A 26,430-nucleotide genomic window follows, 5' to 3' on the forward strand; every position below is an offset into this window, starting at 1 on the left:
TGGGTAGGTATGGCCCTTCGAAATGAAAAATCCTACTTAGGAGGCTAGATACAGCTTGCTGAAAACAACAGCAGAACATGAAGTCAAAGAACAGTGTTATGTTTTGTTATGAATGCTTGTCAACATTTTTCTAACAATTTAGAGTTGTCTGCAAACTACGGTTGCTGCTGTTTCTGTCGTTATTTGTAATAAGCTACAGTTAACACATTGGTTCAACCCATGAACCGAGCGTTTCTATATAAAATGTTGTGAGAGGAGGGATTCGTGAAAAAATGCCTCTGTAGATAAAATGCAGCTTTTTCAAACTCATAAAAACAAATGTGCACTTTTTAAAGCCCCCAGGCCAGCAGTTCTCAGAATCTTTTCAGAAATGGTGGTCATGGTGGGGGTGTGGGGGGTGTGGTGTCACACTTTGGATTTGAATAAGGTTTCCCCATCTCCTCTACTACTGAATTACTGAATGCTACATTTTTTACTGAAAATGATTGAAAAGGGGACAGATATGCATTCCTCATACATTAGCAAAAACAAAAAAAACTGTATTATTTTTAAATATGTTAGTCAAAAAAGTCTCATAGGAGAGTTTTAGTGATTAAGAGGTTAAATGTGGGTTACCTGGACAATTCGAATAATTGAAACATTCTTGGAAAGCTGGTATATCTGGGGTATTTTCTTAGAGTAGTTATTGATAATATTTCTCACACTCTCTCAAATCACAATATTCATTCTGGAAAGTGTATAAATTCAGTTGAAATTTAATCTATCAGTATTTAGAGGCATTAGGGACCTAAATTATATCTAGGGTCACATCATCACAGACCACAGTCACTGAATTCCATCTCTATTGGTTTGCTGAACAGACAGCACCCGTTAAATAGGATGGCATGTTGGGACAGAATACCACCATGACACAATCACACGCATGGAATGTTTCCACACCATAACATGGAATAATAGGTACCCAGCTTTCCATGGTGTGAAACAGTCTTTTCAAATCACAGTAATAAAATAAATCTACCCTCCCCAACCCTACTTCCAACACAGTAACAACTCCCTCCTTTATCTTTCCTAAATATTAAGGTTCAGTGGGAGGTTTTACTTGCAGAAATATACATCTGCTGCTAAACAAAAGTTTTAAAACCACTTGCCTAGAACAATAGTCTTATTTTCTGAGAATAACAATTTCCAAGGAATTCACTTAGGAAGGTTGTTCAATTAAACTGAAGTTGATTAAAACATGTTTTTGTTTGTTTGTTTTTCTCCTTCTCAAATATATTTCTCCTGAACAATTTATTTGACTAAAAGGTCCAAATCAGCTTTTTCATCCATCAAAGAGAACATTCCAAATACCAGTGATAAGAGTTAAAATGATTACACAGTGTGAAACTTATTCCTAATTTGGCATATTATGATTTGTTAACAGGCAAATAATTACATTTCAACATATCTGTATACACCGACAAAAATTACTTTAGAAATAAAAGACTAATAATTTCCTGAATGGCATCTCTCCTCTATATTCAGCCACTCCATGTGGGCTACTAAGAACAGGAAAACAGAGACATAAGTACACGATATGTAGCAATATGACAGGCATTCGGAACAAGAAAATCCTACACATTAAGATTTCTCCAAAATTTCTCCATCGTGTTGACTTTTTAAAACTGTGCTTCAGTTTTTACACCTCGCATGTCTACAGACATTCAATAAGAAATTTAAGAAACGTATGTAAACGTGATCAGAATTTTGCTGCAATGGGTGGTTCGCGCAAGCAGATTTATTGCTCTAGTGCCACAAGTTGCAAATCGCTCACAGATATTCCCTCCCTTTATCCTCACAGCAATCTTAGACATAGGTGCTACGATCTCCATATGCAGCTTTAATGGTACTATTTGAGGGGTGGGGGACACCCATAGAGAATGGCTAAATGACCCGTTCCAGGTCAGGACTAGAAGCTGACACTAGAACCCAGGGCTCTTGGGCTTCTGGCCCAGAGTAGATCCTACTGGATTATGCTGTTAATCGGCCAGTGAAAATGGAATGCCCCCTATTCAGGTTGAAAAGTTTCTAGCTATTTAATCACTCCACTCCAGATGAGCAGTTATATTAAGACGTTACATAGGATTTTTAATAGGAAAACTGCCAAAACGAGTCAAGAATGGCAAGAAAGCCTGAAAAAAGAGCTAACGCAGAGTCTTTCGCTCCACAAGTAAGGGATGGAGCAAGAGCACAGGTGGACACCAAGGCCAGACGGCACAGCGGCCTGGGTGTCTGAAGGCATTTCTAAACTAAACTTTTTTTTATCAGGTATATCAAATTTTTCACGTGCCCATGTAATGCACAGCCAGATGCATCGTCATGTGACCACGCCCCCCACCCCAGTGAGCAGGACCCCAGAAACCCCCTGTACCTCTTCTAGTCGCTATCCTCCCCAACCAGGCGGTGGTTATCTTACTGTCTAGCACGACTGATGAGTTTTGCCTCTTTTTGAACTTTAAATACACGAAATCACAAAAAAACATGTAACTTTGTACCTGTATTCTTTAGTTCAACGTTATGTCTAAGAGAATCACATTTTGTTGCACGCAATGCGTTTTTTTAATTGTGTTATGTAGTTTTCAATTGTAGGATTGTACAAAAAAAAATTATAATGTCCATTTTACCTGTGAGGCACATTTGGCTTGTTTCCCAGGTTAAGGCAATGACGAATAATAGAGCTATGAACATTGTGTGCAGGACTTTTGGTTCACATACGTACATCTATCTTTTGGGTACATTTCTAGAAGTGGAATTGTTGTGTCATAGGGGTGCATGTTCAGCTTTAGCCAATACTGACAGTTTTCCAAAGTGATTGTACCATGTAAACCCTATTAGCAGGTCTTCCTCAGCACTTAGTATTGTGGGTCTTTTTTATTCTTTTTTATGAGTGACCAGTGGTATCTCAATGCAGTTTCAATTAGTATTCCCCTGATGACTAATGAGGTTGAGTACTTTTTCATCTGTTTATTGTCCATTTGTATACCCTCTTTTGCTAAGTGTGCAAATAAATCTACTGCCTGTTTTTCTAAAAGGACTGCCTTTTCTTACTGATCTATAGGAGGTCTTTTATTTTGGACACAAGGCCTTTAGTAGTTATCGGTGTAGCAAATATCTTCCCCCAACCCCAGCTCTCAGTGTTTTAATGAATTTATTGCAGTTCAATATTTAACTAATTTCATTGCAGTCCAATATTTTAATCTTTTCCTTTAGTGTTTGTTACATTCTATTTAAACATATTCTGTGTCATTTCATTTTTCTAGAATACTTACTGTTTTATAATTATAATTAGATCCATCTCTCTCGAATTGGTTTTTGTGTACGGTGTGACTTGGGCGTTGAAATTTGTTTTTATATGGATATCCCATTGGCCCAACCTCATTTGTCAAAAATACCATCCTTTCCCCCACTGCTCAGCAGTTGAAGAGACATAGCTTTAACACGAATATGTTGACGTTAAATGTACACAGAAAAAACTCCCAAAGACCCCAAGTTTTCAGTCTTCCATTCACCTAAATATCCCTGCATAATTTCTATAGGAATATGGAAACAACAATCCAGAGGCGAAAGGCTTTTTTCGCAATTTTATCACTTCATTAAGTTATGCAAAGTTATTCTTTTTCCTGACTGGTAGGCTGTAGACAACACAATATGAGGAAATGACTTTTAAATCACCTCAAAATGAAATGATTATAATGTCATTTTGTACCACAAGGAACGAAGTCCTTCTGTACTTCTCAAAGCCTATTTCTAATTTCATTTTAGAAACATCCTTACTTCATTAACTCCACATCAGCTATTCCAAAGAGCTGTCCTAGGGAACAGCACTTGGCTGAATGAGTTAAGGGTAATCAGATGTCTGTAGCGCAAGCCTTCTTGGTCTCTGATTGTCAAAAGTAAAATACGCATTTCTGAATGAGTGCTCAGACTCCCATGCCTTAAACCATGGATCCCTTCTCACCTGCAGCACCCAGCAGCATGGTCTAAAACAAGCTGAGAAACCTAGTGGGAAATAGGTTAAGCTCTACAGAAATGGCAACTGTTACTCTATTTTCCAGTGTAGTCCAATATGTCAATCTTTTCCTTCATGTTTAGTGCTTTTTGTATTCGCTCAAGAATTTTTTCCAGGCAACATGTACACATAATAGTCTCTGTGACATTATCACTTTGCGTCTTTCCCCATCCACCAGCTCACTAAGACTTTGGTTATATGACAGCCATGGCATGAACTCAAATTTTTTTATTTCTTCCCATCTGATTCTCATTTCTGAGATGTGACTATTTTCATATATTTCTTTGATGAATATCATATTGATGTTCCAACCTCTATGTGCTGTTATGGAGGATACACTTTTTTATTTCCATGAAATCTTGAGGTAACAGAGGGCAGCGTGAGGCGAGGAAACAGTGACCTCCTGGATTGGGGAAGGGTAGAAATGGGAATGACCTGACGGAAAAGCTGTCAACTAATTTTATAGTTTCCATTTCCCTTCCCTCTGGGAATTCTGGCAATGGCATTAAGAGTTGGTGCGAGGCATGGCCTCAGGGACAGACACGCCGACAGCCTGGCAGGAACTGCAACCTGCTTAGGGACCACACCCTGCTTCTTTAACAGCCACAATTTGGTAACAACTCACCGGCAGGGGTCAATCTTGCTCACCAGGCAGAGCCAGGTGGCCTCCTTCAGCTACACAGCCACACTCTGGAATGTTCCAGAAATTGGTGACGCTAACACGCTGCTCACCTTGTCTTCTTATTTAGTCACCTCAGCATCCCATTTCCTACTTGTTCAATATCGTATTTTAATACTTAGAGAAAATAGTTGCTTATATTCATACTGAATTTTTCATGGTGAGCTAAATAAATGATTACAGAAAGTTCACTGTATCATGTACCCAGCCTCCTTTCCCCTTGGTATTTACTTATAAGAGCAGAAAGGTTTGCCTTTTCCCCATTTCACACATCAAGTACAGGATGTACTCCTACTTGCCATGGAAAATGTTTAAGCATCATATAATGTGACAATTATATTTTCTCATATTTCCATTTAAGGAAATTGTCTACATGGTCACTTTTTTTCTTTCGAAATTACAAAACATCCTTTCATTAAGTTTCCTCCCACAAACATAGCCTCCCTGAGTTCCTGGGAGGCTAGCGAGAAGCACACGGCCGACACCCCACAAACCTGGGCTCCTCTGCCTTACTGTAAGGCAGTGTCCCACACATGGAGCAGCAGTGGTGCCCAGACTGACACCAGCAAAGACGAGGAGAGTGAAGAACCTATTTGTACTTTAAATTGGAGGGTGGCTCTCATTCAGGACACATAGCTGAATTAATAAATAGTTCTAATCTAATAAATGGCCATATTTTTCGTTGGTAAGATAGAACTATATTTATATCAATTACCTTTTTTCTTAAAAAAAAAATTTCCCTTATTAATCTAAGTCCCATCAAATATTAACAGTCAGGTGGGAAAAGTTCTTATTACCCCAAAGTGGGGAAAGCTGTTTCTAAAATTCAGATCTTCTTTAAATTTGTAATACTTTCCTTCCAACAAGTATCCTATTTTACTGAAATTATAGTTTCGCCTGAAAGCGTGTTCTCTGCTTCTTTCTCCCTAAAACATAAAATATTCCTAAAGCAAATGGTGTCTACGCCCTTCCCAATTCCACATTGACCAAACCTCAACAGAGACTCAAGTGAGGGAACCTCTAGACGACAACAGGCCCCACCTGCCCTTTTGCTGGTACGGGGCTGGTCATTCTGTAAAAGGAGGAACCCAGGGATTATCAATAGATCTGAAAGGAGCCACAAAGGGTGCATCTTAGTCCAAGGGCAGTGAGAATGGGCCAAAGAGAGAAGGGATCTAAGTACTCCATACATCCTACGCCCCCGCCCCCACCCTTCCTCCACCCTGCAGCTACAATAATTCACGCACAATTTAAATCTGATCACACCACTTCCCAAACACCTTCAGGGTTAAGTCACAAACAACTGGGGGGGCCCCATGACCCTTCTTGGGGCTCCCTTTCCAGACCCTGCATCTTCTCACTCCCTCTCCTATGGCCAGATAACCTCTTCCTCCATGAGCGACTTGAGGACCAGGCTGTGAATGCTGACTTTGAATTCCCAGAGTCCTCCACCGTCTTAAAAGTAGCAGTAAAATGAATGTGTCCCTATAGTAGGCAGACCTATGGGCTATATAGCCAAGGCCTCGGTAGAAAAATGGTAAACAGAGTCCAGAAGTTTCTATGTACTCTTACCTACCAAGGCGTTGGGAGACTATCTGAAGAAGGGCCACTGAAGGATAGAAAAAGGAACCTCCTAGTGCAAAACTGAGGCTGCAAATCCTGAAACCACTACTGGTTTGCAGCGTCAGTTTTCTGCTAGAGCCATTTCATTTGCCTTCATTTTTTACAGGAAATCCCACATTGTATTTCTGGAACCAAATTCATATTTTACTTTAAGGCTTTTAGCTGGAGCCAGGATTAAAACTCAGGAAGAGGTCAGGTAGGTGCCTCAGAGAACAGGCCTCCTGGGGGACTGCTGATTGAGAAAGGGAAAGGTCAAGAAATGTAAATGGAGAAGATACAATGCACATTGAACTTCAGAGCAACTCTTTCCCTCTTGAGCTGGCAGACCAGGATTCTGAAGTTGCAGAGCTCGCCATGGGATCCAAGATGAGAAAGAGCGACTTACTGAGTATCCACCCTTTCTCTACTAGATCTTGTACAAGCAGCATTATACGAGAGGAACTATTTACTCCCATTTTACAGACAGAAAACCGAGGCGTAAAGGGCGAGAAACTGCTGAAAGTCACACCTGGAATAAGTATTGGGGCCACAATTATACTAGAACCAAGCCTTTTTACTTCTAAAGCCTCCATTCTCTTCACTGGGGCACCAGATTTTTTAGATTGTTTTCTGTGGGGTAAACATGCCAAAGTAATTCCAGGATATTCAAATCTAAAATGTACTAAAACCCATGAGGTCGTGGGTCTTTGTTTCTTTCAGCCACTAACATCTCAAGTACTTAAACAGTGCTTTGCATACAGTAGGTGCCCAATACGTATCAGCTGAGAGATACGCGAAGGAGCACGGTCGGCAAAGGCCAAGCATTGCTCCTTCTTCCTTGCAGCACCGCCCACCAGAAACATAATGTGAGCCACGTGGACAATTTAAACTTTTCTAGTAGCCTCATATAAAGAAACTGGTACGATTTTAATAATACATTTTACTTAATTGAATATGTCTAAAACACGATCACATCCATACGTAATCAATGCAAGAAATTACTGGTGGTATTTCATACCCTTTGGTTTATGCTAAGTCTCTGAAACCTGATGTGCATTTTTCACAGACGGCACATACATCTCCATGCAGACCAGCCACATCTGAAGTGCTCCTGGGGCTTGAAGCTCCTGGACTGGACAGCACAGCCTCGAGTCTGGATTAATCAGACTCCAAGACAATGGGGCAAAGAGAATATTTTTCATGGCCCTTCCCATCTCATGACATCAAGGGTCAAATCTGCAGAAAACTGAAAATTTAAAAAAGCTGACAGGACCTGGAAGCAACCAAGAAGTCCCTCAGTAGGTAAACGGATAAACAAACAGTGGTCCATCCACATGATGGGTTATTATTCAGTGATAAAAGGAAATGAGCTATCAAGCCATAAAAAGGCATGGAGGAAACGTAAATGCGTATGACTAAGTGAAAGAAGGCAATCTGAAAAGGCTAGATACTGTACGATTCCAACTATGTGACATTCTGGAAAAGGCAAAACTATGACAATAAAAAGATTGGTGGCTGCCAGGAGGGAAGGGGAGAGAGACATGAATAGTGGGAGCACAGAGGACTTTCAGGGCAGTAGAAATGCTCCGTATGATACTGCCATGATGACACGTCATTACACATTTGTCAGAATCCACAGAACCGCACAACCCAACAGTGAACCCTAATGTAAACTAGGGACTTCATTTAATACTATACAAATATTGGTCTGTCAGTTATAACAGATGTATCCTACTAATGCAAGATGTTAATAGGGGGGAAATTGTGTGTTGAGCGCGTGGTAATATGGGAACTCTCTGTACTGCCCACTCAATTTTTCTGTAAACCTAAGACAACTGCTCTTAAAAAAACAGTCTATTAACTGAAAGAAGCCTACAGGATGAAGTAGCTGCTGTCGTTGGTGCTTTAACCAGAATTCATGGGGAAGGATCATCATTCCATTCCGAATTAAAAAAAAAAAAAAAAATTCTGTATACCATTTTGTATAAAAATGTAGAATGTATAAATGTATAATGTATACATACATGCATACATAATTTATGTACACATATATAATGTATACATAATGTGAAAATGTATAATGTATAAATGTGTAAAAATTTCCCAAGCTAATTTGAGGGCACTCACTCTACCCACAAAGAAGACAATACAAGAGGGACACATGTCAGTGACTGCCAGGTGGCGCTGGTCAGGACCAGTTCTGAGGCTTGTTGTCAGGTATATACCTTGTAAAATACTCTCTCTCCTCATTTTGGTCATCTTGAAAAAGGGGATAATAATAGCGTCTTTTAAAGTTGTTGTTTTATGTAAAGCATTTCTCACAGGGTTTGGCACGTAGTATTTTAAGGTTATACTTTCATAGATACAGGAATATCTGTTGTTGTCGTTACTATTGCTGTTTTCACATACACTGGAATATCTGAGAACACCAGCTGGTAGACAAGAAGGCTCATGGAACCTAGAAAAACGCTGGGTGGCTCAATGGTAAAGGAAGAAAAGGACCACTCAAGTGGCTTTTCTTCTATTTCTCCTCACCATGCGCTGGGTCCCTTCAAAGTCTCCGTCCCAGGCTGCCCTAAACATATTTCAATAACTGCCATTTACCTTCCATAACTTTAAACAAGAAGAAAGAATACTGTGGTCGCCACGCTGGCAAAAATATCAAAGAGTTCACCAAGGTTTCTAGGGTAGAATCCTTCTGAATTAAGGTAGAGAAGGCCTCTGGATATGCCTATTCTTTTGTCATTTTACTTACAGATTTTTAGTGTGGTAAAATATATGCAACATAAACTTCAGCATTTTAACCATTTTAAGTGTACAGCTCAGTGGCATTGATTTCATTCACTATTGTGCAACTACCACCACCATCCTTCTCCAGCACTTCTGCATCTTCCCCAGCTGAAACTCTGTCCCCAGTAAACACTACCCTTCATTCTCTTCTCCTCCCAGGCCCTGGCAGCCACTGTTCTGTCTCTACGAATCTGACTGTTCTGTAAGTGGAATGACACAGTATTTGCCCTTTTGTGACTGGCTTTTTCACTTAGCATGATATCTTCAAGGTTCATCCATGTTGTAGCAGGTGTCAGAATGCTGAATAATATTCCATTGTAGGGACAGACCACTCTGTTTATCCATCCATTGAGGGACGCTTGGGTTGCTTTCACGTTTTGCTGACTGTGACTAATGCTGCACTGGACATGGGTGTGCAAATACCTCTTCAAAACCCTGCTTTCATTTCTTCTGCGTATATACCTCAATGGAAATGCTGGATCATACACTTCATTTTTAAGGGAGACATTATCCCTGGGTGTGGAAATGACACCCAGTGAAAGACAATATCGAGTCTAAAAGGAGTCACTGTCTTCAGATTAGAAAACATACATTCTCAATGGCATGATTCAAGCTAAGCCTGTTTAAGGGTAAAATGCGGCTTCCCTCTACCTGTTCAATTGTGGCTTTTACAAACTCAGAGTAGCATCGAGCTGTGTTCCAGCTTAGTTTCACACAGTGACCAGGAAGTTGGATTTCTTTTTTTAATTTTTATTGCGTTTAATGAATTCTTTTTTTTTTTTAAATTTATTTTTAAGTTATTGGGGTGACAATTGTTAGTAAAGTTACATAGATTTCAGGTGTACAGTTCTGTATTACATCATCTACAAATCCCATTGTGTGTTCACCACCCAGAGTCAGTTCTTCTTCCATCACCATATATTTGATCGAAGTTGGATTTCTTTATTAAAACAGCCTCATGAATTCTGTATTCAAAATTTTAACCTCTAGCTCCGTTGGCAGACACGAGATTACTCATTAATCTTGACTGAGTTAAAACGCATGTGAAAATGATCATTTCTGCATATCTAGCCTGCTAGTGCTTTATCCTTTTCATCTCATCAGTCTAATTTAACAGGCTTCAGAATCATTTACAATGATATATTTTGGAGGACGGTAGTAGCTCTTCCTTTCCACAGGCCCACCTTCTCACACCACTTGCCTTCTTAGTACTTCAAATCCCAGCAGGCTCTGGCTGAATCGATATTTAAATGGGAAAACTTCGTGGGAAAACCTGTGAGGGACTGACAGCGAGCAGAGAGAACAGCAGCATTACCTTGAGAAGACAGCGGACAACCTCGCTGGACCTGTGACTGCCTTCCTAAAGACAGAGGTCACGCCCTCAAACGCCTTAGAGCGCCCCCTTCCTGCCAGGCCTGAGGTTTTCAGCCAGGGTTTTCAAGTGTTTTGAAAACCTCCAAGACCTGGAGCCAACCCAGACCAAGTGTAAGGAAAACGCCCAAGATGGGGCTGGTAATATTTTTAAGTTCTTTAAATGATTCGAATATACAGCCTGAATTAAAAAAAAATGGGGATGGTTAGAAATTCAGACTTTGAATTGTGTTATACTACTTACAAATTGCTTCTTTGCACATCATCTCACTTGATCCTCTCGACAATTGGGTATGGTCAGATGGGCTCCTGTTTTACAGGTGGGGAAACGGAGACTGGGAGTTTGGATGACGAGCCCAGAGTCCTACAGCTGAAGGGGCTGTAAAGGCCCAACCCTGTGTTCTTCCCTCCACATCATGCTGGTTCACAACTGGGGATAATATCCTGGCAAAACCCAGGAATGTGCCTCTAAAGAATACATGGATGATGGGCTTGAAATGCAGACAATCTTTTATGTTTTCCTGAGCCTCTAGCAATACTTACGGAATGTTCCTAATTTTTCCACAGAAATGGCTTTAATTTCAGTTTGTAGTTTACATTTTAAATTGCATTCTTGTGTGCTCATTTTCTTGATTGCCTTTGGGCTTAGCCAAGGCCTTCCCTGATAATTTCTTTATATTCCTGATTTAACCATTACACAGCTCTCCTTAGCATCAGAAATGCAACAGTCGTTGGAGGGAGAACTGACCTCCGCCACACACACACACACACACACACACACACACATTCTCAGCTCTCCAATTATGTAAACGCTTGATCTGCCATTTATTTGGGAGAGCACATCCTAATTTGTGAGGAATAGCCAACACCCTAAATGGAACCAGGAGCCACTGAGCTGTGACACTGCCCCCCACATTTTTTTAGAGAAATCATCTACATGCTCCAAGCCTCCATGGGCCGTGTGACAGCTCAGAGCTTATTAAAAGAAAAGGGGAAATGTGACACTCAAAAACACTATAAATAGTGAATTCCAAAACCTATCTGCCCCAGTGGCCAGAACTCATTAGATCTGAAACTGTTTGACTTCTCACATGAGAGTCTGGAGCCCAATTACCACAGTTCACACAAAAGGGAAATGATCTTGATAACGTGAAGATTCCACTTTTAAGCTGTTTACTTGAAACAGTCCTGGGGTTTTGACCAGCTTAATCCTTAAATAAATTAATTCTGAAAGGATTTGTAAGAAGTATACCCTAGAAGGGTTTAATGAAGACTTGCAAAAAGTGTGACTCAAAATTCTCAGAATGGTGGCTTTAGCTGACAGTTTTTCTCCAGCTCTGTCCCTAACTGGCTGCATGTCCTTGGAGGCACGACCCATAACCTCTCTGAGCCTCAGTGTCCTACACTCTAAGATGAGGTGCTGTGCTGGAGGGCTTCTGAGGCTCGTCCCTGCTTAAACAGTCTCTGATTCATGGATTCTTTTGCCCAAACCTTTCATGGTCCAGTACAGGAGCTGAGCTGCTCCAGTACAGACGGCTGCTAAACATGATGTTCAGTAAGGGAGACCCCCCCCCCTCCAGCACTCAGTTCTTCCTGGTGCTCACTCAGCTCTCATCAGCATTGATCCCACTTTGCACTGGATCCGTCCATTTCCTCTCGTAAGACAACTTTGGACTGTAACGGAAAAGAAAAGCACGCCCAGCCCCAGGTGTGCCAACCTGAGCTGCACGCAGACCGCCCACAGATCCATAACAAAACCTTCTTGCCACCCTTCATGTCCCTCCACCTTCACGGCCACCACTCCAGCTTGATCAACTTTCAGCTGAGCAACTGTGGCTGTCCCACTACCGGTCTCATGCTCTCTCTTGCCCATTCTCTTTTCCTTGTTTGCAGGAGTCAGCGTCACTGTTTTGTTCATCCCACTTCCCGCCTCCAACTGCAGTGACTTCCCTTTATGGCTCAGCTCAAGCAGCAGCCCTCACCCCATGGCCGACGAGGCCCGGCACCTCCTGTCTCTGCCCACCTCGCTCCTCTGGCCCCACACTGCCAAGCTCCTTTCTACCTGGAATGCTTTCTCCTCTGCTCTCCCCTAGGCCGATTCTAGACATCCTATGAGTCTCAGAGTTAGGGTCCAATCCTAGCAGAGCCGCGCCTGCCATCCCAAAGAAGAAAGCCCTTTTTCCTCATTCCCTACCAGTACACCCTGTTTTTCTGGCCTGTACAGCACCTAGCATGACTTTAACGTGTTTGTATACATACATGTCTGCCATCAGTCTCCTCAACTAGACCATAAGCCCCAGGAGGGGAAATGTCTAGATTTCAGTGTCTACAGAATGCCTGGCAGATAGTTGCTGTTAAATAAACATCTGGTATATGCACGAACCACCAACCAAACCAACAATCAAACCTAGCAATGAGGGACCCAGCCACGTTCCATGAGAATTTCTGAATGCACAGCTGTTCCCATGTTGGCTAGGGCTATGAGGTCTTAAATATTTCAGAGTTTGGCAGCAATGGGCTTTATTCAGAAGCAATAGTTGTATCACAAGGCTCCCCAGATGCCAGCGAATGAGTGCACCGGCGGGTAGGCATCTGGACTGCACGGGTGGTGCCCTCTGCCTATTAGAACACAGTCCTGCAAGATGAGACATCAGGATCCAGGGTGGCTTCTTGGGACATCTATCTGCATACGATCTCAAAACACTGCTCTCCAGCTAACTTCTCTTCACAGGCTACAGAAAACTACCAAGGTGGGTCTCACCAATCATTAGTGAAATAGGGGAAAAAATATTTTTCCAAATTTTGAAAATAGGGGATGAAAAACCATTGTGTCTGCCGAAGAAATCTCTGTGGGCTCTAGTACAAAGCCCCCTAAAAGAGCTGTATTAGCCTTTGTTAAGATTGTTCAGAAAAGTCCCTCCCGCGATATAAAACAGAAACCATATTTTGTTTTACCAACGATTATACTAAATATATGCGTTTGAAAACCCTAACGAGTAATCTTTTTCCCGAAAAGTTTTAAGATTTGCATAAACCGTTAGACGGTGTACATCATTTTCTGCACCCATTCAAAGAGTAACTACGGGATCATGAGTGGTATGTCTAAGAAATGTCAAGCAGGAAACTGCTATTGTAAGTAGAGTGCATGAATAAAATATATTACTAACAATTTTAGAATCGTAATTTGTATCAAGTTGTCTGTCTTTGTGCAACTTGCTTCACAGAGAGGAGTCTCTGAATAATTCATTATGTCCCTTTCTCAAGTCCCTTAAAAAAAAAATCAGAGACACTGTAGATAATATTCTATCCCTTAAATGAATCCTACCCGTCCCATTTCCCACCTGTGTTAATAACGGCCCCAGCAGCACAGGAGGAAGGAAGCCACTCACTGTCTCTGAAGATATTTCCAGAGCAGAGGCTCACAACTTTGTGAAACCACCTCGTTTAGTCCTCAAGCGGCTGGTTTCCTTATTCCCTGACCCAGGTCCTATGCGGTTCCCCTGCAGCACTAAGGAGCACACCCTCTCCCACACCCACTGCCTTTTAAATGTCTAAAGACACTGAGGTCTTCCACTTTCTTTCTTTAGTCAACTATTTCCATTTCTTTAGCTCCAAGAGTCCACTCTTCAATAATCTCTTTAAATAATGTATTATGGACTAAAATGGAATTGGATAGCTTTTGTCACCTAATGCCCATGCAAACTACTGTCTTGACTTAAAAGAAAAAAAAAAAGATCATTCTCAGAGCCCAAAATTAACTCATTGGTATATGGCTCCCCGTGCAGATGCATATTTAATAGATGTTTTCTGGTGATAAAAACTAAATCTTGAATTTTTAAAGTGCCTTTCAGGGAAAGACCCAAATGTGTTCGAAATGGAAAGCTTCCAGGCAGTAAACAGAAATTTGACGCCCAAAGGTGTTCTCCTGAGCAGCTGCAGGTCAGTCGAAAAGAACCCCAGTCTCAGGGAAGCGGCCCCCTGGATGGCTTGCCCGTGCTGAGCTGAGCTGAGCGAGCTGGATGAATACTTTCCTTTTCACAGAACATTTTTCTTAAGAAAAAGTGGTAGCAATTGAAAATTCATTTGGGCAAAACAGACGAGAAGGCTCTCTTAATGACAGGAACGAAAGAATAATTAGTTGCATTCATTGCCAAGGTCTGACAAATGAAATACTTTATGAATTCCTCTTGGATTCCACACATTTTAAATCTTAAAGAGCACCTTTAGGGGCAATCCTTCACCTAAGGACAGTCCAAAATTACTACTGAAACAGTTTGCCAACTGTCCTGGTTCATAATAGATGTGCCAATAATGATGATAATGATAAGAATGATAATAATAATAATAATAATAATAATTAATAATAATAATAATAAACCCAGAGACTTCTTGTCCCTGTGACTCAAATGAGAGTCTGGGAGGAGTGGTTCTCCAGTAGTGTATGTGGTTCTTCAAGGGTACAAATAGGCTACGAGTCACCACGTTGCCTAGAAATTTCAGATAAAGTTAGAAACTAGGATTTTGACAGGGTATACTTCCAAGGAAGAATATTTTATGACATTTATAAAGAGTATCTACCACATTGGGAGCGGATAGCTGCAATCCTGCTTCTCTGTTTAAAGGTGCCCAAGTGACAGGGTGGAGTGTGCAACCCAAGAAGAAGAAAGAGCACTTTGCCACAAGGATTCGGCAAAGTGGTAGAAAAGTGTGCTGTTGGTGGTAAGGGGTCGGTGAGCGGCGATTTCCATAAAGGCAGCCACATGTGTGCTGCAGCCAAGAAGCCCGGCCACACACAAAGGGCGACACACGTTTTACTCGTAAATGGCTCCTCCTCCATCCACCATGTCTGTCCAATTGAAAAGATGAACAGCCCTTGCTGAGCACCTGTTACATTTAAAATACTGTGTTGGCTTCTCCGCAAAATACAATCCCTGCCTTCTCAGTGTCTCGGTCTACTTAAGGAGACAAGTGTGATTAATTTTATTATGGGATGGTATCAAAACAATATTGTCAATGCTCAGGGGCAACAGATGAGCCGAGCTGGCCGGTCCATTCCTGCGGCGAGGAGAAAACTCCTCTTCAATAGAACGCACAGCTTGGGGGACCCAAAGGGAGGAAAAGGCTGCTAGTGGCAGCAGATGTCACAACCAAACTGCCTTCACATCCATATATTTATTTGTTAGGGACAAAAAAAAAAAAAAAAAGAAAAGAAAAGAAAAAGGAAAATCCTTTAAAATAAAAGATCACCTTGCCTTTGGAGAGTGGGTAGGATTTGAAAAGGTAGAGATGGACCCAACGATAGCAGGAAGAAAGGTTCTAGCGACAGAAACAACATGAGCAGAGTCATCAGAAAGTTTTCTTCCAGCCCAAAGCCTGAAACACGGGCCCCCGTAGGAACCGTAGGAACCAGAAACAGGCTACAGCATGGTTGCCAGTGGAAGCCCTAAGACTCTCCCGGGTCCAGACTGTCTTATGCAGACTTTCTGACACACCTGGGGCTCCATGTTCACACTTGCTCCTAATCCAAACAAGTTCAAAGCTGCTTTTGGAGAAGGCTTAACCGTGCCCTAACAGGCATTCGTGGAGTTCCTCTCCAAATACTAGTATCGTTAAGTGTCTTTCTCGTCTCTGTTCCAATGCGCTGCGCCGCACTCTCCTTTCAGGTCTGTGCTTCCTACTTCTATAACTTTAATCGCCTCATGCCACACCCTGGCTTGGGAACCAATTCAGCTCTCCATCAGCCTGTCTAAATTCTATCACAGTTTATCCCTGTTCCCAAAGTTTATCCCTGTACCTCCAAGAAGCCTTTCCACATCACCGCAAACACACACTTCACCTTCTTCGAGTTTCCCTAACCTCTTCGATTAGTTCTCAGACAACTTGAGAAGAGGGACCATAGCTGACACTTGTTGGTATCTCCTGAGTCCCTCGTATAGTGCTTCATAAATAGAAGGATTCACTTCCAAGATGCTTCACCCACTCACAGGGCTGTTGGCAGGAGGACTTGGTTCCTTGCCAGGAAACCTTGCAAGGGCTGCTTGAGTGTCCTCACAGCATGGCCGCTGCTTCCTCAGAGGGAGGGATCGGAGAAAGAGCAAGGGGGAAGCTACAATGCCTTTCATATCTAGCCTCAGAAGTCACACACTGTCACTGCTGTCATATTCTATTTATTAGAAGCAAATCACTAAGTCCAGTCCCCACTTAAATGGATGAGATTTAAGCTCTACCTCTTGAAAGAAGGAGTATTAAAGAATTTGTGAGACTATTTCAAAATCACAGTGCAGGAGCTCTGGAGACATGTGGGAGGAAGCGGTTCAGGCAGGAACAAATGACCTGACTAAAGTGTCTTCATATCTGTGCAATTATTTTGCTCATTTGCTAGGGGGAAATTCTTAGATCCAACATTCAAGTATAGAGGAGTCGTAAATTAAAAATCACTTATCAGATTTTTATGGGATTTAGTTTTTTCTTATAGCTGTATATGTTTAAATGTTCCATCGAAAAGACCTACCTGGCATCCTAGAACTGATGGGCTCTCAAAACACTTATGCAGTATTTTATTGTACATCATGGTGGGCAGCTTCTGACATGGCTCCCATGAGTCCCCACCTTCTGGTCTGCACGCCCTTGTGTGGTCTCCTCTCTCTGAGTGTGAGCTGGGCCTAGTGATCTGCTCCTAACTAACAGAATACCACAAAGGTGTTGGGTTGTTACCTCTGTGACTAGGTTATAGAAAACTGTGACTGCAGTCTTGCTGGCATTTCTCTCTTAATGCTGCATGCTTTTAGGAAGCAAGCAAGAAGCCCATGAGGCAAGGAACTGAGGACAGCCTACAGACCGTGAAGAACTATGGGTCTCAGTCCAACAGCCACGAGACACAATCCTTGCAACAATCACATCAGCGAGCTTGGACACAGATCCTTTCCCAGTTGAGCCTGGAGATGAGTGGGTGCCAAGCCAGTCCTTTAACTGCCATCTATGCAAGACCTTGAGTTCCAGGCACTTGGCTAGGCGATGCCTGGATTCTTGACCCCGCGATTAGAAACTGCGATCATAAATGCTGTTGCTTTCAGCCACTAAGTTTTGGAAGTAATTTGTTACGCAGCAATAGATAACACATACACTGCTTAATACAAATCTACAGTACTTGGCATTCGAAAAATCTCATGGTCCAGGCTATTATGCTAAGTGAAATAAGTACCATGTGATTTCATCATACGTGGAATCTAAAAAACAAAACAAATGAACAAACAAAACAGAAACAGACCCACAGATACAGAGAACAAACTGATGGTTGACAGAAGGGAGGGAGTTGGGGATGGGTGAAAAAGGTGAAGGAGAGTAAAAGGTATAAACTTCCAATTTATAAAATAAATAAGTCACGAGGGTATAACGTACAGCATAGCGACTGTATTCAATAGTGTCATCATAACTGTACGGTGACAGGTGCTTGCTAGATTTACCACGGTGATCGTTTCGTAAGGTATACAGTAATAATGTTGAACTCATAAAAATATTGTATGCCAATTATACTTCAAAAAAATATGGTCCAGTCTATTATAAAATAAAAAAGCCCACAGATTTTTCAAAACTCATCACACTTTACACTTAAGACCTGTGCATTTTACAATATGTAACATATACTTCAATAAAGAAGAAAAACATAATTCCCTTCTCATTTATCTCATGTATAAATCGGGATTTTCATAAAACAAGTTTGTTTAAAGTGCAACTTACTGTTCTGCCACGGTAGGGAGTCTCTGAGGCAGCCCCCCTGTGTGGCCCCCACTCTGTGCTAGTCATGCATTCCTGTAATATCCTCTCCTTCAGTATGGACTGGGCCTAGTGACTCACTTCAAACACACTGAATACAAAAAAAGTGAGGGGATGTTGCTTGTGATCAGGTTATAAACAGACTTTGGATTTCCTCTTGCTGGCCCTCTCCTGCTCACTCTGGCAGAAGCTGGCTACCCTGCTGTGAGCTGTCCTACGGAGAGGTCCATGTGGCCAAGAACTGAGACAGGCTTCAGCCAGGAGCTTGCAAGAAACTGCATCCTGCAAACAGCAGGCTTGAAGGTGGACCCACCCCCAATCCAGCCTTGACACGACCGCGGCCTCAGCCGAAATCTTGATTGCAGCCTATGTAAGCCCCCAAGTCCGACCCCCGGCTAGGCTGGGTCTGATTCTTGACCCAGAGAAACTGTGAAATAATAAACATTTATTGTTTTAAGCCGCTACGTTTTGGGGTAATTTGTTATACACCAATATATAATTAATGTAACTGCCCCCGTAACTCTTAATTTATATATGTTTTAAAATAGAAGGGGCTGTTTAACAAGAGCTGTGCTTGAAAACAAAAGATATTTTCATAAAACATACACATATAAGAACAACTCTTACATCCGATACAAGAGAATCAAAAACTGGAAGCTGTGTGTGAGAAGAAAGGCTGCCTCTTGCCCCTGCGCACCCACACCTACACATGGTGGCCGTGGAGAGGGGATGGCGGCTGGTGGTGGCAGGAGGCTCTGGTGAGGGCGGGGCTTTCCTTTTGCCCACACTAGAGAAGGCTATCCCGTTTCCGTTCCTCGAGGCTTCCTCAGGAGGCAATGGAATTTTCAATTGTCAGGAGAATCAGCAGTTTGTGCAGCAACTCAGCATGTGTTTCCCTAAGGACTTATAACCAGGGACATCTGAAAGAGGAGCCTCTGGGACACAACGCTGATTCCGAACCAGAGGATGGCCGAACGCCAACACATTTCATCCCATCATCTCCTTTCCCTGCTCGGCTCCGACACTTTACCCAAGGAAAAAATGTGAAACTCAGCACATGTCAGAAATGCATGTCTGTTTATCCAGGTGACACTGAAAAACAAACAAACAATAACCCCCCAAAAAACATACACTATCACAGGCTAGGGTATTCTTTCAAGTTGTTCCAAGTGGAAATGTAAGAACATGGGGTGTCTGGCGAGCCTTCCTAAAGAGAAACACGTGGGGAAGAATTTCAGAGGAATTTCTTAACTGGGGTAGGGTGGTGGTCTGTGGGGAGCGGTGGCTTCGGCTTCCATAGACGTCTTTCCTTTGGGATTTCATAACACCCTTCACAAAATGAATTCTATCTGTACCATCACTATTAAGAAGCACAACCCATCCACCCCACGGTCAGTAAAAGGAAGTGAATAAAAATGGCAATGTAGAAGACAACCGGATTTCTTATAACTAAGAAGTAAAATTTTCAGAACGAAACATCAACGTATCTTGTTTTCCCTCTCTCATTAGCAAGTGGTGTGCGTTCCTGCCAGATGCTTTGCAGAATTTGGGTTAGAAGTACCACCAGAGGAAGTCCAAGTGGGACCCACACAACTAGTGCATACAATTTGGATGACACTGGCGGTTCGGGTTCCCGCCCCCTTTCTGGTGCTGAGTAAAGGTGGTCGCTAGGACACAGTCGAGTCCCCTGTTGTCCGCCTCCTGTGGCCTGGAGAAGTATCACCCTCCTCTAAGATTTCAACCTCCTGAGAGGGGTCTGGGCCTCACGTGACTTTATTCCAAAGCAGAAGGGGACCCTGCTGGTCCTCACCCACCTGTTATCCCCAGCCACACTAGCAAATTAGCATTTTATGTACTGAGGCTTGTTTACAGTTTTCTTGTTTTTTGTTTTTAAACCAATTGTGTATGCAAAGATTTCTAAACTGTATATAAGTGCCCTGCTTTCTTAAACAGAATAAATAAATTGACTATTTTCTTAATGAGCACAATGGTGACCCTGAATCAGTATTTATAGTCTTCCGGTCCATTGCACTGGGGTTCATGAGTTATATAGGGCTTTTGTTCCTACACTAAGTGGCCTTGAACAGTCTTATTTCTTTACACTTATACAGACATAAGGGCCTGCTGCAATTTAGTCTTGCCCTCAGGAAGTCTACCCTGTCCCTGCCCCATGTTATGCTTTCGATATTTGACACAGGAAGCCAGAGAATGGACTTGTTTTGGGTAACGGTCTTTGGGTGCCGGCCATTTGTACCGTGTCGGCGACGGGCTTCCACACAGCAGAGCACTGACAAAGCTGAGGGTGTGCTATCGCCCCAGAGTGGGTTCTGCAGCAGTGTCCCGTGAGGCTTTTGTCAATACCAGCAGACATGCTGGACAGCACTGATTTCCCTCAGTTAGTCTCGAGTAACACGCAGGAGCTGATACCAGCCAAAGCCTTATGTCACAGTAACAAATGTTTTAATGTCCTATGGCTTCTCATTATACAAATAAGAAATTGAGTGGGGTTTTGGTGAGAAGAGCAAGAAAGGGGAGCCACGTGGTGTTGAAAGAATGCCAGGAAGCCAAGAGACACAGGCATTCTTTTGAACCTTCCATTAGTACACCTGGACTGTTACAAGGAAACTCCCTCCAAATTATATTTTATATTTCTTCGGCTCCATTCACTGTGCAGAAATCTGCCATCATAGAAAAGAAACAAGCAGATGACCACTTACGATGCAAAGTTTATGAGATATCAGGTGCTAAATCTAGCATATTGTATTATAAACATTTTACTATTAAAAAAAGTAGAAATTATGGCAGTGTGTAGTTTTGGGAACTGTGTGAAAGTAACAGCGTAATTTGACTTTAATTAGATGCCTATAGATGAAACAATAATTGACTCTTTAGCTGTAACTCCAAGGTATATTATAACAATTACATTTTCCAAGTATAGCAATTTATTTGAAAAGATCTCATTGACCCATCAAATGTTATCTTTAAAATGCTACCACCATTCTGAGAAAATTACATACACTTGCTGGAATAAAATGAACTCTTAATCTACCAAGGCACACGGATGTCAAGTCTTTCCAGCCTTCATCCCCTAACACAGGCCTCCTCCATGGAATTCTGCCCAACTAGTCATTTCTGAATAGTCCTCACTCTTTCTAACACGTGCCTGTGCCCAGAATGCTCTGCCCTGCCCCCTTGGCACCGCAGTGTCCCCTCACCCAAGTCTCACTTATAGCATCTTTCCAGGCCCTTCACACCTGCTCTCTTTTCCAAGAAGCCTTCTTTGCGCAGAAGTAACCCCTCTCTGCTCTCACCCCCACGGTCCTCAGCACTTCTCATACGGAACTCCTATGCTCCAGCTCTACTGCAGCACGCCCAGGGTTACCAGTTGCCCATTTCCCATCTACGTACAGGAAGCTCTTAGGTCAAGTATCACCACTGTATGTCCACTGAAACTAACAGGAAGCTCGTGCACATCGTGATGCTGATAAATGTGACCTGAGTAAATTCGCTGCAAACTGTATCATGGAAATCCTAGGCATACTAAAAAGAAAAAAAAAAAAAGATCCTATTTTTGACATGAAGACAGTTTCTTATAACCTCTCTGTAATAATTTTCAGTTTAGGAAAACATGTTTGGCTTAATCCATTCTGTATAAACTTTTAAAATGTTAACTAGCAAGTTTTAAAAGCATGAGACAACTTTTTTCCCTGGTGGCTTTATACAGAACGATAACAATTGTGACGTGAGCTTGGGGCTTCTCTATAAATGCCTGATACTGAACTCCCACTACAGCAGTCCACGTGGTGGCTTAGTATCGGCCTCACATAAAACAACTGTGATCAAAGTATCTGTAAAAATCTGCTGTGAGACCCAAAAATGTTTTAGAGGCTCATGCAAGCTTAGGGCTTTGACATTTACATGACAACCATGCATCCTTGATGGAAAATCTTAACAGACTCAGAAGGGTTTTAAACAATGTAATTATATACTTTTACAGAGCACATGTTTTTGGGCACCTCTCAGAATAGATATGTAAATGTGGTAAAAAGCAACAACATTTTTACTTAATTATCAGCGTATCTAGTCGCCTCCCTCTGTGGCTTTTGTATACAGCAGGCAGAGTCACATCACTTCCAAAGTGCCGTGAGCTGTGGGTCAGAAGCCAGCTCTGCTTTGCACCTGTACTTCCCACTCTCAGAATTGCAGCTGTCATCGGTTGCCTCTGGATTTGCCTATGTTTGGACAGTGGGAATTTTTTTTTTTCCCCCACATCCAAGTCCAGAAGGGCAAACTAGCTTTGAATTCCAGTCAACTATTTCTTTGGTAGTGCAGAAATTAATTTAAGCTAGAGAGGAAGAAAATAATGAGGGAGCTAAGCCTCAAAATCTTTTGGTTTCCCTAGGCTCTGCAGAGGTTTGTCAGTCCCTTTTACAAACAGGAGAGACAGGAGCACTTTACACAAAGACCTCCCTGAACTGTCATCTTCAGCTAACTCTCACTTCTCTCTGCAATGCAAAACAAACAGCACACGACAGGTTAAAATCTAGTTTAAAAAGAAAAAAACCCTTACGTTCACATCTTTGTTCATCAAACTCTGACCAGAACTATCGCAAAGAACAAGCCGGACTCTTTTGAGAGTCTCCTCTGAACCTTTGCCTACCCTTGGAGATAGAGCGGCCACCCCAGCACTGCAATGAGCAGAGGACACACACGGGAGAGCTAGTAACAGCCACTTCCTACCTCTGTAGAGTTTTACTGAACACTTACACATGTCGTTTCTTATTTGGTTATTCACCACAGGGTGGGCTGGGATAGGAGCTGCCTTTTTTTTTTTCAGCTGAGAAACCAGCAGGCTCAGAGGGTTTAGAGTGAAATGCATAAGGAAACACTTCCCTTGAATGTCAGATCTAGAGGTCAGACGACACACTGATAACAACCATTGACTATGCACTTGTCATATGCCATCATATTCGACCCCCACCTGGCAGGTCTGTCACTCCTCTTTCATAGATCGGGACAAGTAGAGATGCCAAGGAGGGAAGGAATCAGAGAAAAGATGGCAGAATTGGGGATTTGATACAGGTCTAACAGATTCCACAGCCTGAGGTGCATCTCTGACTATGAACTGTCTGCAAAAAATCCGGATGTTCCAGTTTAGCTTGCTTTCCAAGATACCTCTGTGGCCCTGGCTAACCAGGGCTGAAGGCCGCCCTAGAAACCCCACTTCAGGCTCTGCTTCTAACTGCAGCCCCTGCACTGCTGCAGCTAGCCAGTGGCTGCTCTGGGCTGCTCTATGAGACAGTGCCTGCTCTCAGAAGATATCGTCCCAGGTTATTCATCCTCCCACCCCCCTCCCGCTGGGGAGGCAAAACCAGCACACACTGTCCTTTGAGCGCCAAGCCCTGTTCCGGGTTTTGCAGCCGGCTGCCTCCCTTTCCACCCCCTCACTGACAGTCAGGGCTCCTGACTGGGGCTGAGCCTGCTCAGTGCTGAATGTTACCCTTTGTCTCAGGAGCCCTGGGCTGGCTCTTGCGGCTGGAAAGCCTGAACAACAATGATGAATCAGAGTATTTATTTTTGAGGTTTTTCTCCAAGCTGCCTCTTCATCAGCTCTTAAATAGCAGCATTCAAGCTGCCACAGACACTTCCAGAAGTTTGCTGGCCTGGGGTTCCCAACGGGGAAAACTCTGCCTTCCTGGCAACAAATGCGACAGCGCCATTACACTCAGTCTAAAGGAGAGGCACAAACTGAATTTCTCTAAGAAAAGACGGGAGGCCTACATGTTTAAATTGACTTTTAAATTATTTTAAAACCCCTTAGGATGCATGAGCAATCCTAAGAAATAGATTTCTATTTCTAAGTGTGGTGACCTTTTCTAAAACTGTTTTATGCTTTTCACTCTTCTTTAATTGATGCCACCTAAGACTGCACATTACATTTATCTTGTATGTCCGAGAGAGCTGTTGAATCCAGGACAGGGACAGTCACGCCTTCAAATCTGAATTAAAGGAACCATGTATGGGCGCGATGTGGTTTTCAGATGTCACACGCTCCTGTGAAAGCTAAACATTCTTATTAAGATTGAAAGCTTACATTCAATCATGAAATGACCAGGCTTGAGAAGGGGAAATGCACGGATATTTCACAAACTAGAAATGTGTTCTTTCTTGCGGTACCATTGGACTGTTAACACAACAGAAAGACACTCTCCGCAGATAGCATTCATTCATACACAGACAACCCTCACACCCAGCTTGATGCTTTTCAAGAGTGCAAAGGAGTTTTTTTTTTCTTTAAGGCAGAGGCAGTCAGGAGGATAAGACAAACAAAATCCAAACAAAGCTCAACAGCAAAAGTCTGAGGATGATATAGAGAAATATGTTGCTGAAACACGAAATAGCCTCTGAGAAACATTATTTTCATACATTTGCCTGTGCATAGCTCAGATGAGTGCTGACGAGGTCAGGAGGCAGTGGACTGTTCCTTTTTGGCAGCTTGGAAGATGAAAGGACAAAGTCGAGACGTCCAACTGTTGCTGTGCCTGTGCCTGGGGTGCGGTCTCAGGGACAGAGCCTTGGAGAAGGTGTGCCCTTGGCAGAAATGGCTGCACTGCTCTTCTCTTTGGGACGGCGCTCCCTGCGTCCTCAGGGCACAACACACTGACAAGCACTTTGTCACCCTGGATGTTTTCTGGCTAAACATCGAGTTCTGTTTCACTGCAGTGCCCGTTCCCACCTAGGACAGCTCATGCTGGAGTCCCAACTACCGCTGACGGCCACACTCAGACAAGGACAGTATTGCCAACAATGGCTGAGGCTGCAACCTAAAAATGATGTCTACCACTTACCATCTTCTGGACACCCTCTGGGAGGCTTCAGGCATATTCACGATTCAGTCCTCACACAGCCACCAGGGGTATGGATTATTTCTCCTGCTCTGGAGACTAGGAAAGCAGGGCTCAGAAGTAACCCTGAAAGCTGCAAATCTCCAGAGGGGTCAGCTCTGGACCCTCCCTGCTCCCAAAATGACGTCCTCAGTAACACCGAGAAAGAGAGACATCGAGGAAAGGACCCCAGATATGAAGGCAATCTCTTACTCAACGGAAACAGAAATATGTAAAAATTTCAGAAATGGGGAAGTAGAGAATTATTTCAATTTTGTTCAGAGAAACTTTTGTGCTCTTCTACAGCAAAGATGAGAAGATGATGAGTCTTCCACACACTTCAAGTTCCCTCAGCATGGCGTCTCATGGCTTTTCCCAGTGTGACATGAAGACCGAATGGCATTTGAGCAAAGGGAAAACCTGCTGGTACAATATCTTCCCAAGAATATGAATTTTTAAGGGGTGCTCCACATATGCAATCTGAAGAACTCCATTTACAGACCCCATCAGATCACAAAGCACATAGTGTCTAAGGAGCTATTTGTGATTCTCACCACCACATCCTACACCTCCTTGGAGCAACAAAGTTAGAGTCTGTTACAACATTTTGTTTTACTTTCTCAACGATTTTCATCTACACGATTATGCGACCTGGGGTCCCAAATAATTTTCACCATAAATTATAGTTTATTTTGGTGAATGGGGCACGGGTGAACTACACTGTTCTCAAAAAGGAAAAAAAAAAAGAATGAGAATATTGCAGTTTTCTGCTACCTCTGACCTCGGGCAGACAAGAGTTCTCAGCATCTGAATTCTCAGCATCGGATACATGCTGAATTACTAAGGATACAAAGAGCTTCAGAAGCATGAGATGGGGACTTCCTTGAGAGTGAAGCTTAGGAGGAAGAGTTGGGGCCAGAGAATGAATTACTGAAACCCCTAAGAGAGATTCTGGTGACTTACTGGGGTGAACTGCAGAAAGAAAGCCTAGGTTTATGTGCTAGACATGGTGGAGGGATTTTAGAGATGGGCCCCTCCGACGCAGGTCCAACTCATTCACCTGTCGCAGAGAACGGCCCCAAGCGGTTCCCAATGAAAGGAATGCAGGAGGGTGGAAGAAGTGACTGGCACTAGACAACCGTCTCTCTCTCCGAATCTGCCCCGGACATCTTTCCACAGGACTCTCATCCATGATCACTGCAGCTGACTCTCATTTCCATAGGGAAGAGCAGTTAGAGCCCGTCTTGTGAGCCCTGCCCACTCAAATCAATGGTAATAATAGC

General features: G+C 42.8%; 1 protein-coding gene across 3 annotated transcripts in view; it reads right to left on the reverse strand.

Annotated features, from left to right (window-relative positions):
- The window catches only part of PRKCA (protein kinase C alpha), a 376,168-nt gene that overhangs the window by 159,246 nt on the left and 190,492 nt on the right, over window positions 1–26,430 (reverse strand). The window contains exon 1 of one of the 3 annotated variants that reach the window (XM_033089265.1): window positions 18,228–18,338. The exons of the other annotated variants lie outside the window; for them this stretch is intronic. Within the exon in view, the coding sequence (XP_032945156.1) occupies window positions 18,228–18,293 (66 nt within the window). The 5' untranslated portion in view covers window positions 18,294–18,338. Of the gene's footprint in view, window positions 1–18,227; window positions 18,339–26,430 lie in introns of those variants that run through there. 3 annotated transcript variants of the gene reach the window in all.

This window comes from Rhinolophus ferrumequinum, chromosome 21, assembly GCF_004115265.2.
Source record: "Rhinolophus ferrumequinum isolate MPI-CBG mRhiFer1 chromosome 21, mRhiFer1_v1.p, whole genome shotgun sequence".
Taxonomy (NCBI): domain Eukaryota; kingdom Metazoa; phylum Chordata; class Mammalia; order Chiroptera; family Rhinolophidae; genus Rhinolophus; species Rhinolophus ferrumequinum.